This window comes from Panthera pardus, unplaced genomic scaffold (genome assembly GCF_024362965.1).
Source record: "Panthera pardus isolate Hobbes unplaced genomic scaffold, ASM2436296v1 HiC_scaffold_16, whole genome shotgun sequence".
NCBI classification, from domain to species: Eukaryota; Metazoa; Chordata; class Mammalia; order Carnivora; family Felidae; genus Panthera; species Panthera pardus.
This window is the reverse complement of record NW_026526721.1, coordinates 4,496,052-4,514,036: the sequence shown is the minus strand read 5'-3', so window position 1 is coordinate 4,514,036 and position 17,985 is coordinate 4,496,052. Positions and strand designations below refer to the sequence as shown.

The 17,985-nt window shown below is 47.8% G+C and overlaps 1 protein-coding gene across 2 annotated transcripts in view; it reads left to right on the top strand.

Annotated features, from left to right (window-relative positions):
• FAM3B (FAM3 metabolism regulating signaling molecule B) overlaps positions 1–17,985 on the top strand; it is a 41,489-nt gene that overhangs the window by 10,633 nt on the left and 12,871 nt on the right. For both annotated transcript variants that reach the window (XM_019420394.2, XM_019420393.2), the window contains one exon: positions 5,372–5,495. In XM_019420394.2, the coding sequence (XP_019275939.2) occupies positions 5,372–5,495 (124 nt within the window). The remainder of the gene's footprint in view (positions 1–5,371; positions 5,496–17,985) is intronic.

Here is a 17,985-nt window from a genome sequence, read left to right as displayed (position 1 = left end):
CCGAGGTGAGAGGAGCTGACGACCGCTAAATGGCTACCGTTGCACAAAAAAGCCAGAAAAAGTACTTTTTAAGAAATGTTTATTTATTTATTTTTTTTGAAGGGGCGGAGGAGGGGGAGAGGGAGAGGGAGAGAGAGAATCCCAAGCAGGCTCCACACTGTCAGCCCAGAGCCCGATGCGGGGCCCGAACCCACGAACCGTGAGATCATAACCCGAGCTGAAATCAAGAGCCAGGCAGTCAACTGACTGAGCCACCCAGGGGCCCCTGAAAAAGCTACTTTTTTTTTTAACCTTTATTTATTTTTGAGAGAGAGAGAGAGAGAGAGAGAGCATAAACGGGGGTGGGGAAGAGAGGGGGCAACAGAGGGGGGGGGGGAGAGAGGATCCGAAGCAGGCTCTGTGTGGGCAGCAGAGAGCCTGACGCGGGGCTCGAACTCACAAACGGAGAGATCATGACCTGAGCCAAAGTCAGACGCTCAACTGACTGAGCCACCCAGGTTCCCCGAAAAACCACTTCTAATTCTGCTCTTAACTAGTTGTCAGTGTCTTCGAGATCCCTCCTCTGTCGCTGAGGGGACATTGTAAATGCGGTCTACGTCTGCATTTTTGGCTCTTTCCAGTTCCAAAATCAACCCTGCCTTCCAGGGTGCTGTGTCCTCCGGGATCAGCTGCGTTTCCTGCTTTCTAATCCCATGCCCCCTCAGTGAAGGTGCAATGCCACTCCCTTTGGGGGGACATGGGGACAGAAGCTCAGTGGAGGTGACACGGCGGTGTGCCCACACAGTCTCCCCGTGGGGCTCAGCATCTTTCTGCATTGGCATCACTGAGCCAGGGGAACCGGTGGGTGTGCCAAGCGTCTACCACCTGTCACCGCCCTGGGGGCATCTGGGAAATCATTATCACTGATTATGAGAGACACCAGCCCTCTTTGGGTGCCTTCTGGGCTTTGCTTTTTGTGGACCGGACTTTCATCTCCTATAGAACAATGAGGCGAGTTGACATGGCTGAAATGCCCTCAGCACACGCCCGGGAGCACCCTTCCTCTCTTCCTGGAGCACACGGCAGGATCGCATTTCTGGAATCACCTTCCTCATTTAAAGGGGTGAATGTAGCCATGGTTCCCAAATCAGGAAGTACTTCAGGAAGACAGGTTCCTGGACCCTGCTCCAGGAAATCAAAAATCTGGGTTCAGGGTGGAGCCTAAGAACCTATATTTGCTTTAGTTAATGTACGGATAAGAACTAAGGTAGACTTCCCTCAGCAAGAGAATGATTTCTGGACTGAAATTCCCAGCAGGAGGCCGGCCGTGTGGGAACCACACCGCCCGTCAGGACATCGGGTCTTACTTAGAACAACAAGCGGGTTTTTTGGGAGACCCATAAGCAGGATACTGACCAGCAGGCTGGCTGTTTGTGCTGGCTGGGCGTCAGCTTCTGGGTGCTCACGAGGGCTTTCCTGTTCAGTCTTTGGGGAATGAATTTCAGGAAAAGTGCCCAGGACCTAGATGTAACACAGTGTCGGGTATTTAACAGGTATTTTTTGAATACCTATCTGTGTTGTCAGACTCTGCGAATTTGTCAAGGAGTGAACCTGGTTGGGGAGCATGGTGGGGAAGAGGCAGGGTTTGGACAGAGCTCTGTCTTCTGAGACGATGTATCTGTCCTTCCACACCCCCACTCCAAATAATGAATACGATCTTTGTTCACGTAATGGTATTTTGTGCTTCTAGGGAATGGGTAGAAGGTTAAGAAAACCTTAAAAAATTTTTTCTTCGTGTTTATTTATTTTTGAGGGAGAGAGAGAGACAGAGTGAGGGAGGGGCAGAGAGAGAAACACACACAGAATCCGAAGCAGGCTCCAGGCTCTGAGCCATCAGCACAGAGCCCTATGCGGGGCCCGAACTCATGAACCGCGAGATCATGACCTGAGCCGAAGTCGGACGTTCAACCGACTGAGCCCCCCAGGAGCCCCCAGAAAACCTTTTTAAAATGCTACACAACCGTCCCCAGGCCCTGTGAGAAAACAGCATCTCCACGTCACTTTGGTCACAAGAACCACATTCTCCTTGGAGAATCCTATGAAAACCAACGCCTCCCTTCTAGAAAACGCACCCACACACATCTACACGAGCAGCACCTGCATTTTGCAAGGGCCTGTGAGTGGTGGGGCCACAGGTTTGGAAGACCGGCCCATGGCACTCCCGGCAAAGCGTGGGGCCCTGCTCCCAGCCCACCCGGCCCCCAGGGGAGCTGGCCGCCATGCAGACAGCAAGTCGGGTCATGCTCCTGACCCCAGGGGAGGAGGAGGCCACGGGAGAACATCCTTATGGGAGCCCTCCTCCCCATCTCCCAAGGACGGCCTGGCTGGGAAACTCCAGCGTCAGGCCTGGGGTGAGAGGGCGGGAGGGATAGGCGGGTCAAGTCTGTACTGTGCTTGCCCTGCTGCGCCAGTCACCTTGTCCGTGTCCCTGAGCCCCAGCCAGGCGGGGCAGAGGGGACAGCAACAGGAGAACAGAACAGCTCAGGTTGGGACCCAGCCCGCACTGCCCCATCCAGCCCTTGTTTCCTCCTGACCTTCACCAGGTCTCTCTCCCAGGTGGAGTCCCGGCTCCTGGCTCTAGAACAATCCAAAATCCCTTTTCCTCTAACCCTTGCCATCACTGTACTAATCTGCTGTCGTTCTGTCTCCACATTCCCGGGGGGCACAATGTGGCCGTTGGGCACACGGGACACTGGCCACCTCCGTCAGTCAACATGGCACTCCTGTCATCATGCTCAGTGCGTTCAGGACACACGTAGTTCCTTCTCAGCTCTAGGTTGAGAGGACCACATGGCCAGGGCCCTCCTACAGCCTGGGGTGATGGCAAGACCCGGAAGCAGTGTCCTTCTCCGAGAGCAGAGGGCTGCTTCGGTGACTCTCGTTCCAGTTGTGTGGGGAACAGCAGGGTCCGCGCACGAGGGAGCAAGTCTGTGTGCTTGTTAAAGGGACAGGGACACCAACGTTAAGGCAAGGCAAGTACCCGGTAGGATGTATGTGGATCCCCGTTCAAGAATATTCTCTCTGGGTGGGCTGTATACACAGGATGTCTGCAAGCCAGGAGACAGGGCACACCTGCTTTTATTTTATTTTTTAAATGTTTATTTATTTATTTATTCTGAGAAAGAGAGAGAGGGAGAGAAGGAATCCCAAGCAGACTCCGCACTGTCAGTGCAGAGCCTGGTGCGGGGCTCGATCCCACGAACCGTGAGATCGTGACCTGAGCCAAAACCAAGAGTCAGATGCTTAACTGACTGAGCTACCCAGACCCCTGCCGCACACATCTCCTTTTAAACAGTATGTTAACGTTTTCAAATACTATGCCCGGTGCGTTTTTAGGGAAATTACCTCTAACTTTGAAGTAATGGGTATTCTTATTAAATTGGAAGGAAAAAAAAAGACCTAAAATAAATACTGTAGTGCCCCAAATCCAGAGACACAGAGAAGATACTGTATTTTTGGCACTTTTTCACATTCACGGTTGGACCCCTCGCTTTAAATTTAGAGATTGGGAAAAAAACGTATTGAGTACATTATGTGAACACTTATGGAAGTAACGTACCGCTTGAATATATACAATCTATGTTTACCAACTTTGCAGATACCCTCTGCATGCATAGAAACGTCTGGAGGAAGATATGCCAAAAAGAGTCTCAAGACTCTTTAGAGTGAAAACGTGGACTGTTGTCCTTTTCTTTCACTTTATTTTTCTCCGGCAGAAATTAAACAAGGAAAGGTAAAAAACCCCATGGTCCTTTCTTGTGTTAAAAGATAGACTCGATAGGAAGGAAGGTTGGTGAAGGTGGACCGGGGCCTGCAGCCACACGTGTCCAGAAAGCCCTACGGTCCCTCGCGGCTTTCGCATGGGGCGCGGGGTGGGGACAGAGTTGGGTGTCTCTGAAGTCAGGAGATTTCTCCCCCACCCGGGGGGTGCAGATGCCCACTCAGTCGGTCAACTAACAGTGGAGCCGCTGCGTTTACCACATCCCACCTGGGGGCTGGGAGCACGGCGGAGAAGAGACAGACACCGTCTCCTGGGGGAAGGGGACTGGGGGATAAGCTGAGGGCCAGGAGAAAGAAAAGAGAACAGAGAGCTGGGCAGCGGGGAGGTCTCAGGGGCGGGGCAGGCGAGGAGGGAGGGGAAGCTGTGGATGGGGCACGTGCTCCCTGGAGAGCTCCGTGGGCCCCCATCCCCAGCCGGGGCACCTGCTTCTCTGTGCTCCCCTAGAAGTTCTGCCCGTCCAGCTCTGGACCTTCCCCGTGCGTGTCTGCACCCGGATTCCCGCCAGCAGGGCCTCCCAGGGCCTCACCACCCACTGTCACAGCCGTGCATCCTCAGTCAGAGAGGCACGGATCACACCTCTGGTCAAACTGGACAAGCGAGAGGGGGACTTGGGATTTAAATCTGAACTGGGCACAGCACGGCGGGTTCTGTGGACGACGGCAGACAGAGAAGGGCACGTGGTAGGGACGGCCACATGGCACCCGGCAGAGGGAGGGGCGCGGGGCTGTCCCAGGGCCAGCTGGGCTCCTGAGGTGCTGCCCCTGTGAAGTAGGGGTGCTGGGGAGACATCTCTATGGCCTGCCAGCGCTGACCTCGTCGCCCCCTGGCGGAAAAACTCAGTGTCTCAGGCTCATATGGAAGGACAGTGGTCACGTGGCCAGAGCAGGTGTGTGTGTATGTGTGTGTGTGTGTGTGTCAGGGTGTGTAAATGCAGAAGCTGGGTAAATGCTCCATAGATGGCTATTGCTTTGCTCACCAGCCCCCTTCGACCCAAGGGAGCTTTCTTTCCATATTGTGTGCTAAGAATGTCAGTGAGGGAACCGGCCCTGGGCAGGGGCTCCCTCACCTTCTGAAATTGTTATGCCCACCCAGCATCCTCTCCCTTGTGCATATTTGTTATTTTAAGACAAACACAGATCAGGGGCGCCTGGGTGGCTCAGTCGGTTAAGCTTCGATTTCGGCTCAGGTCACGATCTCACGGCTTGTGAGTTCAAGTCCCGCATCGGGCTCTGTGCAGACAGCTCGGAGCCTGGAGCCTGCTTCCGATTCTGTGTCTCACCCTCTCTCTGCCCCTCCCCAACTTGTGCTCTGTCTCTCTGTCTCTAAAAAATAAATAAACATTAAAAAAAAGACACATGCAGGTTAAACCAGCTGTATCTCTAGGGGAATTTCAGATGCTGCCAATGCAAAGTTGGTGACTCCCTTCCCCACTCCAGGTGGGACTTGCCAGGGTGGAGTCTTGGGATCGAAGGGCCACTGCTCACGGTCGAGTAGTGGGTCCATTTGACAAGTACCGCAAGATGCTAACCGTTATGTTCCTGTTTGTTGCAGCCCCAGCCCCTAAAAGGCAGAAATGTGACCACTGGACCCCATGCCCCTCGGACACCTACGCCTACCGCTTGCTCAGCGGGGGCGGCAGGGACAAGTATGCCAAAATCTGCTTTGAAGACGAGCTGTGAGTACCCGTGATGAGGACACCCACGTGATGCCTTCCCTTCCCCGGGGCCAGCCCCGTGGCATGCGTGCCCTCAGAGGGAAAGGCAAAGGCTGGGAATCCAAGCGGGAATGGGGGCGACAGCTGCTGTGTCCTGTGGGGGGGGTGTCCCCGCCTTGAGCTCTCATTTGCCTGCGGGTGGGACAGCGCCGAGCTTCCATGTTGTGCCCTGCTTCGAACGCGTGGCACAGCCCTCCAAAGTCATAGACATGCCAGAATTCAGCAGATGCCGTCTTGCTTTCCTTCTTTAAAAAAATTTTTTTTTACTGTTTATTTATTTTTGAGAGAGAGAGACAGAACGTGAGCGGGGCAGGGGCAGAGAGAGAGGGAGACACAGAATCCGAAGCAGGCTCCAGGCTCCTAGCTGTCAGCACAGAGCCCCACGCGGGGCTCGAGCTCACGGACTGTGAGATCGTGACCTGAGCTGAAGTCAACCGACTGAGCCACCCAGGCGCCCCTTGCTTCCCTTTTCTTTTTATGGTCCTCACCCTCGTGGATTAAAGCAGATGTCGTTTCTCCTGGCAGCCCACACCTCCTTCCTGACAGCCTGACCCACGATAGCTTAAATAAATCTCGGCGCTTAGAACTGCCCTGGCCTAGTGTTTGCCTCTGCCCGGGGGGCCCTAACAAAGCACCGCGGACCGGATGCTTAAACAACAGCCATTTATTCATTCTTTCACAGTCCTGGAGGCTGGTCGCCCAAGGTCAAGGTGTGGGCAGGGCTGGTTCCCTCTGTGAGGGGGAGTCTGTCCCAACCTCTCTCCTGGGCTTGCAAAGAGCTGTCTTCTGTGTGTGTGTGTGTGTGTGTGTGTGTGTGTGTGTGTGTGTGTGTGTCCTAATTCCCCCCTTTAAAAAGGACACCAGTCATATGAAGTAGGACCACCCTAATGGCCTCATTTTAACTTAGTCACCTCTTGGAAGGCCCTTCCTCCAAAGAAGGTCACGTTCTGGGGTACCGCGAGCTAGGACATCAGCACGTGGATTTTGAGAGGCCACAGTGCAATCCGTAACACCTAGCTTAAGGATGCTTAGGCCATGAATAGTTACTACAAAGGAGAGAGAGCGTGGGCTTTCCCCAACACGGAGGAGGAAGTCTTTCCCAATCATCCACCCTTTTCCCAAAACTGGGCTCGCCTTCCTTTCTCGTTGCTGGCTGGTTCATTGCAAGAGATGCACGTCCCTCTCTCCAACTTTTAATTCGTCGTCTCTGCACTTAGCTCATCCTCCCAAGGAGCGTAGCACGCCAGGGCACGAGCCGAAGACTCGGCACCCCCCTCCCTTGCCTGGTCTCAGCACATTCCCCATTCCGTATGGGGACTGGATGGAAAGCACATTGCCCTTTGGGGGTCCCTCACTCACCCAAGGCCCGCTTTACTCAGCCCCGGGGGGCTTATCGGTAAACATTCCTTCACACAAACCCCCCGGGTGGGGCACTCGGTGGCAGAATAGGACAGTAAACATGGCTCTTGTGCTCAAGGAGCTGATGTCACAGTCCAGGGTTCTCCACCTCAACACCACTGACCCTGTGGACCAATGACCTTGTCTGTGTCGTGGGTTCAGTAGCATCCCAGACGTCCAGCTGCTGGATACCATAGGCTACCCCATTCGGTTGTGACAGCCATACGTGTCTCTATACACGGCCGCATGTCTCCTGGGGGCCAAGCCCCTCCTTCCCCACCAAGAACTGTTATACTTGGGAGAGAACAGATTTTTCAGTCTTCCGTGGTGAAGGCGATATGGTGATTTTGTGGGTGGTTGTGGAATATTCCAGAAGCAAATGTACCATTGAATGGGATTGCCAGAGAGGTCCATGGAGGAGACAAGGTGGGGATTCGGCTTGAAAACCGAGCAGGAGCCTGTGGTAGAGAAGAGGGGAGGGGCACCTGGGGGGCTCGGTCCATTGAGTGTCCAGCTCTTGATTTCAGCTCAGGTCATGATCTCACGGCTCGTGAGTTCGAGCCCCATGTCAGGCTCTGCGCTGACAGTGTGGAGCCTGCTTGGGATTCTCTGTCTCCCTCTCTCTCCGCCCCTTCCCTGCACTCTGTTTCTCTCAAAACTAAAGGAATAAGCTTAAAAAAAAAAAAAAAAAGGAAGAGGGGGACCTGGGAGGGGTAGGGACAGTGGGATAGGGATGCTCACCCAGAATCACGTCACCATAAGGGAATTGTTCCAAATTAGACCCAGAGCGCCGGGTTCCCACTGGTCCACACTGCCTGAAGCCTTCCCCTGACCATGGTGCCAAAGCAACAGCATCATGCCAACCTAGGACACACTAATGCACGTATGTGTTAACTTCAGGCGACTTCCTGTGAGGTGTCCCGTCTGTCATCCCCATGGCACAGTCAAGGGGACCGACTCACAGATTCAGCAGCCTGCCCCTCGTCACTCAGAGCTCGTGGCAGAGCCAGGATTCTGCCCTGGAGTCCAGGGGTGTGCTGGGTAGACTGGCTTGAGTCCAGTACTCTAACGGAACAACTCACGATATGAATAGGCGGGACCCAAATGTAGCTCGCCTGCTTTCAAACAGTATTCCAGATGGTTTTCAGAACACGGCGTGGTGCAAAGCAGGATAGACTCAGATAAAAGCAGGTTAAAAGGGACAGGGGAGTAAACCCATGCAGAGGCCTACGGAGCGTCACTTGCCAGGCATAGCGTTGTGGTTTTTTTGTAGTCGACTCACGGAGCAATGAGTGCTGGGTTGTGGTGATCATCATATGAAGAAAAAATACAATTTATGTAGAAAGACAAGGCGGTTCTCTGCCGCTCGTTTCCTTAGTGCCACCAGCCCTTACTGGGCACCGCAGCCGTGCCGGCCCCAGGGACAGCAATTTCCATCTCTCAGCAGCCTCTTTCCTTACTTCCCGTCTCTAATGGCAGCCTCGGGCTGGCCCTTGTTGGCTTTCCCAGGTTAGGCATCATCTGTGGGCCGGCCGCTCAGTAGGTGAGCGGTCCCCCCACACCGCCCACTGCTGTCTTCCTCCACACCGTAGTCCTGACCCACGCCTTTTAGTGTGATCAAACCCCAGCATTTGCATCAGTAAGACCGTCAAGAGAAAATCCAAAGGGCTTTTCCTTGATATGAGTGTGTTACTGAGTGGGAAGCGGTTGGAGAACAGGAGACCTCCCAACCGACCGTGGTCGGAAAGCCCAGGCCTCCGTAGTCGCAGCGGCGTTTACGAGGCAGGCGTTGAGTTAGTGCATTGTGGTCCAGGGTCACTTGTCACTGGAAACGGCCATGCCTTCCGGAGGCATGACCTTACTTGTTCGCAGCTGAAAAGTCACCCGGGTGTGGGGAAAGGTCACATTTTAAGGTCAGAGTCAGTGTCTCCGTGTCAAGTTTTGGTTACGTGACTATGATGGTTGGTCTAGGGATATATTCAAATGGTGGCCTCCAGTTTTGTTTGCTTTTTTTTTTAATATTTATTTATTTTTGAGAGAGAGAGAGCATAAGTAGAGGAGGGGCAGAGAGAGAGGGAGACAGGATCTGAAGCGGGCTCTGTGCTGATGGCAGAGAGCCTGACGTGGGGCTTGAACTCACGAACGGTGAGATCACGACCTGAGCCGAAGTCAGATGCTCAACCGACTGAGCCACCCAGGACTCCCTGTTTGTTTTTTTTAAACACGGCTAAGTGAAGGTTCTTCGTGGCTGAATCACATCGTGTACAACCATCGTGTCTCCTTGTCTTTTTGTTGGTCGTCAGCTTGCTTGGTTTTCTGTTACTTACATCAGTTTAATCCCAAAATGTTCTTCTAGTTAAAAAACAAATCTAATGTCCCATCAGATATCCACCAAGTTCCTCTTCTGGAGCCTTCCGACCCACTCGGGTCAGCCAGGTTGCTCTCGGGTCACCGTGCAGCTGCCGTCTGGCACCCCTATCCACTGTCATCCTGGGACGGCCTTGTCTCCCTCTCTGGAGTTTTAACTTTTTCTAAGATATGGCGCCTTCCACTTTCCTGGTCCCCTCCTGTGTTTTGCTGAAGGCGGGCCGGGCGATCAGACACCACGTGGATAGCAAACCCAACCAGATATGGAGGGTGATCAGCTATCAAAGGGAGGGGGATCCGGATAAACTGACTTAGCAGAGTTCTTCTAAAATCGGACAATGCAGACATGAGCACAACGTTCGAAGTCAGGCCTAGTTAAAAAAGGAGCTCAGGGGAGAGTTTGGTGAAGGAGAAAATCCGTGTGAGCAGAGGGGCACCAGGCAAACCCACTCCTGGGAGAGTCAGGCTCTGCCGATGGCCGGCTTGGGTTCCAGATGCCCCGGTGGCCTCGCTGAACCCTCCTGAGACTGCATGGCTCCGTCCCCCTGTCTTTGGCTTAGGGTCAGACTCGTATTGCAGCTGATGGCTCTCCCCCCTTAACTCAGCCCCTTCCCCCTCTCCTCTTGTAGGCAGTTCCCCTGATACAAATTCTTGTGCATTTTATCCTGTTCGGATAGCTGCTTCTCAGAGGATTCAGATTAGCACAGTGAGAATGACCGTTCCCCCATAGTCTGTCCAGCCCAGCATGTTGACAGAGACTTTGATCTCTGCCACTCTGAGAGATAGAAATTGAAGTCTCAGATGAGATTTTTACTTTCATTGCTTTTGCCGTGAGTGAATTGAGGATCTTTTAAGCTAAGAGCCTTTGTGTTGATTTTCTGTAAACTGTCTGTTCGTATCTCTTGCCCATTTTCACCTCTGTCACTGGCCTTTTTATTGGTTTACAAGATTCTTTACCTATTAAAGTAGTCTTTTTTGTGTGTTTGTAAAAAATCTTCTCCATATTTTATCTGTTCACTTATTAAAATGCTATTTTTAAAATATATGACCTTTAACAAAGCCAAAAACACTCTATGGGGTGCCTGGGTGGCTCAGTCGGTTGAACGTCCAACTTCGGCTCAGGTCATAACCTCGTGGTTCGTGGATTTGAGCCCCGTATCGGGTTCTGTGTTAATAGCTCAGACCCTAGAGCCTGCTTCGGATTCTGTGTCTCCCGCTCTCTCTCTGCCCCACCCGTGCTTGTGCTCTGTCTCTGTCTCTCTCTCTCTCAAAAATAAATAAACGTTAAAAAAAAAACGAAAGAAAAAAACCTGTGTAGTGAAAGCAAAATTTTAAAATTTTAAAAAGCAACAAAACCAGAAAACATCCCAAGTATGATGGTATGACGAATAACTAGTAGGTCTCACATAATAGCAGGTGGTCCGAAAGCTGCCAGTTAAGGGAAAACAACTCTTAGATTGGATCACGGCACATAAACCTCCAATTTTTATGCTATACATAAAAACATACACATACCCGAGAATTGAGGTCACTGGGCAAACCACCGGCCTGAAAACGGGAGAGACGGGCAGATCCCCAGAATCCCACGTCAGCTTGGAGCCAGCATCAGGCAGGAATCCTTCAGGGGCAATTGGTCAGTTGCTGCTGACGGGGGTTTTGGACCGTTTTGAGAGATTAAAACTCCTGCAGGCCAAACCTTGGAGGAATCCCTACACTTTCCTGAGTTTTTCTGCCAGGAACCCCACCAGGCCCTCAGAGTAAAGATCAAAGAAAAAATCCCCTCCTGCTTTTGTCAGGGGGAAGGGAAAACAGCCGGTCTGAAATATGCCCCCAGGGCTCTGTTCTCCTTCACGATGGCCTGCCTTCAAGAGAAACTTTTTGCCAGTCTAACCAATGTGGGTTTTCCCTGATACTAACTGACTTGTGGGAGGAAAATACCCAACACCAGAGGGCCCCCCTCTAAACCAGCCCCCTCTAACCTTCCTGTCTCACCTAAGGGGTCAAAGAAACAATATGGCCTCTTGTGAAGCCCACCGCCCAAGTAGCACAGGCTCCCCAAAAGATTGAGACGCAGTCTTGGGACTGTACAACATTTCCCCTTCCCCCACATCTTAACGTCACACAAAAGAAGCTCCTTTGACATAACAGGGGTTTGCAGTTGGTTGAGCATCTGACTCTTGATTTTTGCTCAGGTCACGATCTCATGGTTCGTGGGATTGGGCCCCGTGACCTCCTGCTGTTAGCATTGAGCCTGCTTGGAATTCTCTCTTCTCCCCCTCTCTCTCCCCCTCCTGTTCTCTCTCTGTCCCTCCAAATGAATAAATAAACATTCAAACAAAACAAAACAAAACAAAACAGAGGGTTACAGTGTAAAAGAACCACAAGGCTAAACCCAATTTTAAAAAGAGAGTCTCTAGGCATATCTTAGACATAGGAGAGAAATTTTAGCCTTTGGCACCTACAGCCCACAGCAAATAACAAACACAGCTCACTCCTAGTCAGGTGAACGTAAACACTCACGCTAAAGTTCTATTTACCTCTGTTCCTTTTTTTAAAAAAAATTATTCACTTATTTTTTCATTTCCATGCAAGTTAGTTAGCATATAGTGCAATAATGATTTCAGGAGTAGATTCCAATGATTCATCCCCTATGTATATGCCCAGTGCTCATCCCAACAAGTGTCTACGTTAATGCCCATCACCCATAACCCCTCCAGCAACCCTCAGTTTGTTCCCTGTATTTAACAGGCTCTTATGTTTTGTCCCCCTCGTTGTTTTCATATTATTTTTCCTTCCCTTCCCTTATGTTCATCTGTTTTGCATCTTAAATTCCACATATGAGAGAAGTCATATGATTTTTGTCTTTCTCTGAGTGACTAATTTCACTTAGCATAATAACCTCCAGTTCCATCCACGTAGTTGCAAATGGCAAGGTTTCATTCTTTTTGATTGCTGAGTAATACACCATTGTATCTATATACCACATCTTCTTTAGCCATTCATCCATCGATGGACATTTGGGCTCTTTCCATCCTTTGGCTATTGTCGATAGTGCTGCTATAAACATGGGGGGTGCATGTATCCCTTCAAAACAGCTCACCTGAAGGCGCCTGGGTGGCTTAGTCGGTTGAGTGTCTGACTTTGGCTCAGGTCATGATGTCACGGTTGGTGGGTTCAAGCCCTGCATCAGGCTCTGTGCTGACAGCTCAGAGCCTGGAGCCTGCTTCAGATTCTTTCTCCCTCTCTCTCTGCTCCTCCATGGCTTGCATTCTCTATCTCTCTCTCTCTCAAAAATAAATAAACATTAAAAAAATTAAAAAAACAGCACACCTGTATCCCTTGGATAAATGCCTAGTAGTGCAATTGCTGGGTCGTAGGGTAGTTCTGTTTTTAGTTTTTTAAGAAACCTCCATACTGTTTTCCAGAGTGGCTGCACCAGCTTGCATTCCCACCAGCAGTGCAAAAGAGATCCTCTTTCTCCGCATCCTCGCCAACATCTGTTGTTGCCCGAGTTGTTAATGTTAGCCACTCTGACAGGTGTGAGGTGGTATCTCATTGTGGTTTTGATTTCTATTTCCCTGATGATGAGTGATAATGAGGATTTTTCATGTGTCGGTTGGCCATCTGGATGTCTTCTTTGGAGAAGCGTGTATTCATGTCTTTTCCCGATTTCTTCACTGGATTATTTGGTTTTTGGGTGTTGAGTTTGATAAGTCCTTTACATTTTGGAAACTAACCCTTTATCTGATATGTCATTTGCAAATATCTTCTCCCATTCTGTCGGTTGCCTTTTAGTTTTGCGGATTGTTTCCTTTGCTGTACAGAAGCTTTTTATTTTGACAAGGTCCCGGTAGTTCATTTTTTGCTTTTGTTTCCCTTTCCTCCAGAGATGTGTTGAGGAAGAAGTTGCTGTGGCCAAGATCAAAGAGGTTTTTGCCTGTTTTCTCCTTGAGGATTCTGATGGCTTCCTGTCTTACACTGAGGTCTTTCATCCATTTTGAGTTTATTTTTGTGTATGTTGTAAGAAAGTGGTCCAGGTTCATTGTTCTGCATGTCGCTGTCCAGTTTTCCCAGCACCACTTGCTGAAGAGACTGTCTTTATTTCACTGGATATTCATTCCTGCTTTGTCAAAGATTAGCTGGCCATACGCTTGTGGGTCCATTTCTGGGTTCTGTATTCAGTTCCATTGATCTGAGTGTCTGTTCTTGTGCCAGTACCATACTGTCTTGATTACAGCTTTGTAATCCATCTTGAAGTCTGGAATTGTGATGCCTCCATCTTGAAGTCCGGAATTGTGATGCCTCCATCTTGAAGTCCGGAATTGTGATGCCTCCAGCTTTGGTTTTCTTTTTCAAGATTGCTTTGGCTATTCTTTTCTGATTCCATACAAACTTCAGGATTGTTTGTTCTAGCTCTGTGAAGAATGCTGGTGTTATTTTGATAGGGATTGCACTGAACATGTAGATTGCTTTGGGTAGTATTGACATTTTAACAACATTTGTTCTTCCAATCCAGGTGCATGGAATATTTTTCCATTTTTTGTGTGTGTCTTCTTCAATTTCTTTCATGAGCTTTCTATAGTTTTCAGTGTATAAATTTTTCACCTCTTTGGTTAGGTTTATTCCTAGGTATTTTATGGTTTTTGGTGCAGTTGTAAATGGGATCGATTCCTTGATTTCTCCTTATGTTGCTTCATTATTGGTGTATAGAAATGCAACCGATTTCTGTGCATTGATTTTTATAGTCTGCAACTTTGCTGAATTCATGGATCAGTTCTAGCAATTTTTTGGTGGAATCTTTTTAGGTTTTCCATATAGACTATCATGTCATCTGTAAAGAGTGAAAGTTTGACTTCCTGATTGCCATTTTGGATGACTTTTATTCCATTGTGTTGTCTGATTGCAGAGGCTAGGACTTCAAAACTATGTTGACTAACCGTGGCAAGAGTGGACAGCCCTGTTGTGTTCCTGAACTCAGGGGGAAAGCTCTCAGTTTTTCCCCATTGAGGATGATATTAGCAGTGGGTCTTTCACATATGGCTTTTAAGATCTTGAGGTATGATCCTTCTATCCCTACTTTCTGAGGGTTTTTCTCAAGAAAGGATGCTGTATTTTGTCAAGTGCTTTCTCTGCATCTATTGAGAGACTCATGTGGTTCTTGTCCTTTCTTTTATTGATGTGATGTATTACATTGATTATTTTGTGGATATCGAACCAGCCCTGCATCCTGGGTATATATCCTCTTGATCATGCGGAGTAATTCTTTTAATGTGTTGTTCGCTCTGGTTGGCTAGTATCTTATTGAGGACTTTTGCATCCAGGTTCATCAGGGTACCTCTGTTCCTTTTAACTGGCATACTATGTCTAGTTTTCAAAAACAAGTAACAAGGCACACTAAAGGTAAACAGCACAGTTTGAAGAGACGGGGCAAGCATCAGAACTTGACTCAAGCATAGCAGAGATTTTGCAATTAGCAGACCAGGAATTTGAAACAACTATGATTAATATGCTCAAGGTTCCAGTTGAAAAAGTGGACAAAATACAAGTACAGATGAGCAATGTCAGCAGAGAGATGAAAACCCTAAGAAAGAATCAAAGGAAATTAATTACTGTAACAGAAATGAGAAACACCTTGTTGGGTTCATCAGTAGACCAGATACAAGAAAGGAAAGAGTTGGGGAGCTGGAGGATATGTCAATAGAAATTCCCAAACTGAAAGAGGAAGAGAAGGGAAAAAAAAAAGACTGAAGGAAAAAAACGCAACAGAATATCCGAGAACTGTGGGACAAGTAAAAAGGTATAATGTGTAATAGGAGTACCAGAAGAAGGGAAAGAGAAAGGAACAGAAATATTTGAAGCAGTGTTGCTGGAAGTTTTCCAAAATTATCGACAGGCCCCAAACCACAGATCCAGGGAGCTTAATGAAACCAAGTAAGATGAATACTAAAATATCTACACCTAAGTATGTCAAACTACAGAGGATCAAAGACAAGGAGAAAAATCGTATGAGAAGCCAGAGGCAAATAAAACAAAGTAAAAAAAAGCAAAAGCACCTTACCTATAAAGCAACAAGGCGAAGAATTATATTGGGCTTTTTTTCAGAAACCAGGCAAACAAGAAGAAAATGGGGTGAAACATTTTAAGTATTAAAGCAAAGTGTTGTCCTGTGTTACATTCCCATCAGTGTATGAGAGTTGATCCACCATCATGCTGCACTAACACTCATATGCTCAGTCCTTCCAATCTAGGGCATCCTAACAGGTGTGCAGTGGTACCTAAGTTTCTAATCTGCATTTTCCTGATGACTACTGATGTAGCACCTCTTTCTGAGTATGTATTTGCTATATGTATGTCTTATTTGATGAAGTATCTATTTAAGTCAGTTGGCCATTTTTTAACTGGGTTGTTTTCTTTTTAAAAGAAATATTTATTTAAGAGGCGCCTACGTGGCTCAGTCGGTTGAGCTCCTGACTTCGGCTCGGGTCACGATCTCACAGTTCATGGGTTTGAGCCCCGCATCAGGCTCTGTGCTGACAGCTCAGAGCCTGGAGCCCGCTTCCAATTCTGTGTGTCCCTCTCTGCTTCTCTCCTGCTCACGCTCTGATCCTCTCCTTCTGTCTCTCAAAAATAAATATTAAAAAAAAATTTTTTTAAATGTTTATTTTCGAGAGAGAGAGTGAGAGAGCGTACACATGGGGGAGGGGCAGAAAGACAAGGGGGCAGAGGATCTGAAGCGGGCTCTGTGCTGCCAGCAGCAGAAAGCCTGACGCGCAGCTTGAACTCATGAACCATGAGCCTGAGCTGAAGTTGGATGCTTAACTGACTGAGCCACCCAGGTGCCCCTGGGTTGTTTTCTTATTATTGACTTTCAGATTTCTTTATGTATTCTGTATCCAAGTCCTTCATCAAGTACATGATTTGCAAATATTTTCTCCCAGTTTGTGGCTTGTCTTTTTTCTTCTCTTAACTGTGTTTATCAAAGAGCAGAAATTCTTAATTTTATTGAAGTCCAATTTACCAGTTTTTAATTTTAGGATCATATTTTTTGTGTCCTATCTAAGATCCTGTCTGCCCAACCCAAAGTCACAGAAATTTTCTTGTATTTTTCTTCTAGAAATTTGATAATTTTAGATTTTTCAATACATATACTGTGAGATACCCATTTGGGGTTAATTTTTGCATATGATGTGAAGTCTGGATTGAAATCACTTTTAAATGTGGATATCCAATTGTTCTAGCACATTTATTCAAAATACCGTCTTTGTCTACTGAATTTGTACCATTGGCCAAAATCAAGGGACCATATCTAATTCTGGACTCTCCATTCCCTTCCACTTGTCTGTCTTTCATTATATAAACTGCCCTGATAAATGTAGCTTTACAGTAATTCTTGAAGTTCAGTAACATAATTTCTTCAGTTTTGTTTTTCTTTTTCAAAATTATGTTGACTATTTTAGATCCTTTCCATATACGTATGAATTTTAGAATCAGCTTACACATTTCTACACAAAACTATTGGCTTTTGATTGGGATTGCATTGGGTCTCTAGATCAATTTGGGGAGAATTGGCATTTTAGCAATATTGAATCTTTTACTCAAGAAACATAGTTAGCTCTCCATTTATTAAAATTTTCTTCAACTTGTCTCAGTAATGTTTTTACTGTATTCAGTATACGCATCTTACAGCTCTTTTACTATATTTACCTGTAAGTATTTCATTTTTGATGCTATAGTATACTTAAAATTTTTTTTAATTTCCAGCTGTTTATTACTAGCATATAGAGATACGATTGATTTTTGGATAATGAGCTTATATCCCACAACCTTGCTAAACTCACTTATTAGTTCTAGTAGTTTTGTTTTTACATTGGATAGTCTATGTAGATGATAATGCCATCTACCCACCCCCAATAAAAGAGAGTTTTACCCCTTCTTTTCTTTTTTTTAAGAACAGTTTTTGGGGCACCTGGGTGGCTCAGTCGGTTGAGCGTTTGACTTCAGCTCAGGTCATGATCTTGCAGTTGATGAGTTCCAGCCCCGCATCAGGCTCTGTGCTGACAGCTCAGAGCCTGGAGCCTGCTTCCGATTCTGGGTCTCCCTCTCTCTGTGCCCCTCCCCCACTCATGCTCTGTCTGTCTCAAAAATAAAGATAAACATTAAAAACAAAAAAAAAAGAATATTTTGTTAGGGAGGGGAGGGGCAGAGGGAGAGACAGAAAGAGAGAGAAGGAGAATCTCAAACAGGCACCATGCTCAGCATGAAGCCCAACACGGTGCTCAAGCCCATGACACTGGGATCGTGACCTGAGCCAAAATCAACTGAGCCACCCAGGTGACCCTTACCATTTCTTTTTTAATCTGCATACTTTTGCTTTCTTTTTCTTGCCTGATTACACTGGATAAAACCTCCACTACAATGCTGGATAGAAATGCTGAGAGTAGACATCATTGCCTTTTTCCTTGTTGTAGAGGAAATGCATTCCATCGTTCATCATTAAATATGATGTTAATTAGGGATTTTTCATAGAAACCCTTTATCAGTTGAGGAAATTCCTTCCACCTCAAGATTTCTGAGAGTTTTTAATCAGTGATGGATACTAGATTTTGTCACATGTTTTTTTCTGCATCTCTCTTTTTTTAATGTTTATTTTTGAAAGAGAGAGAGAGAGAGAGAGAGACCAAGCACG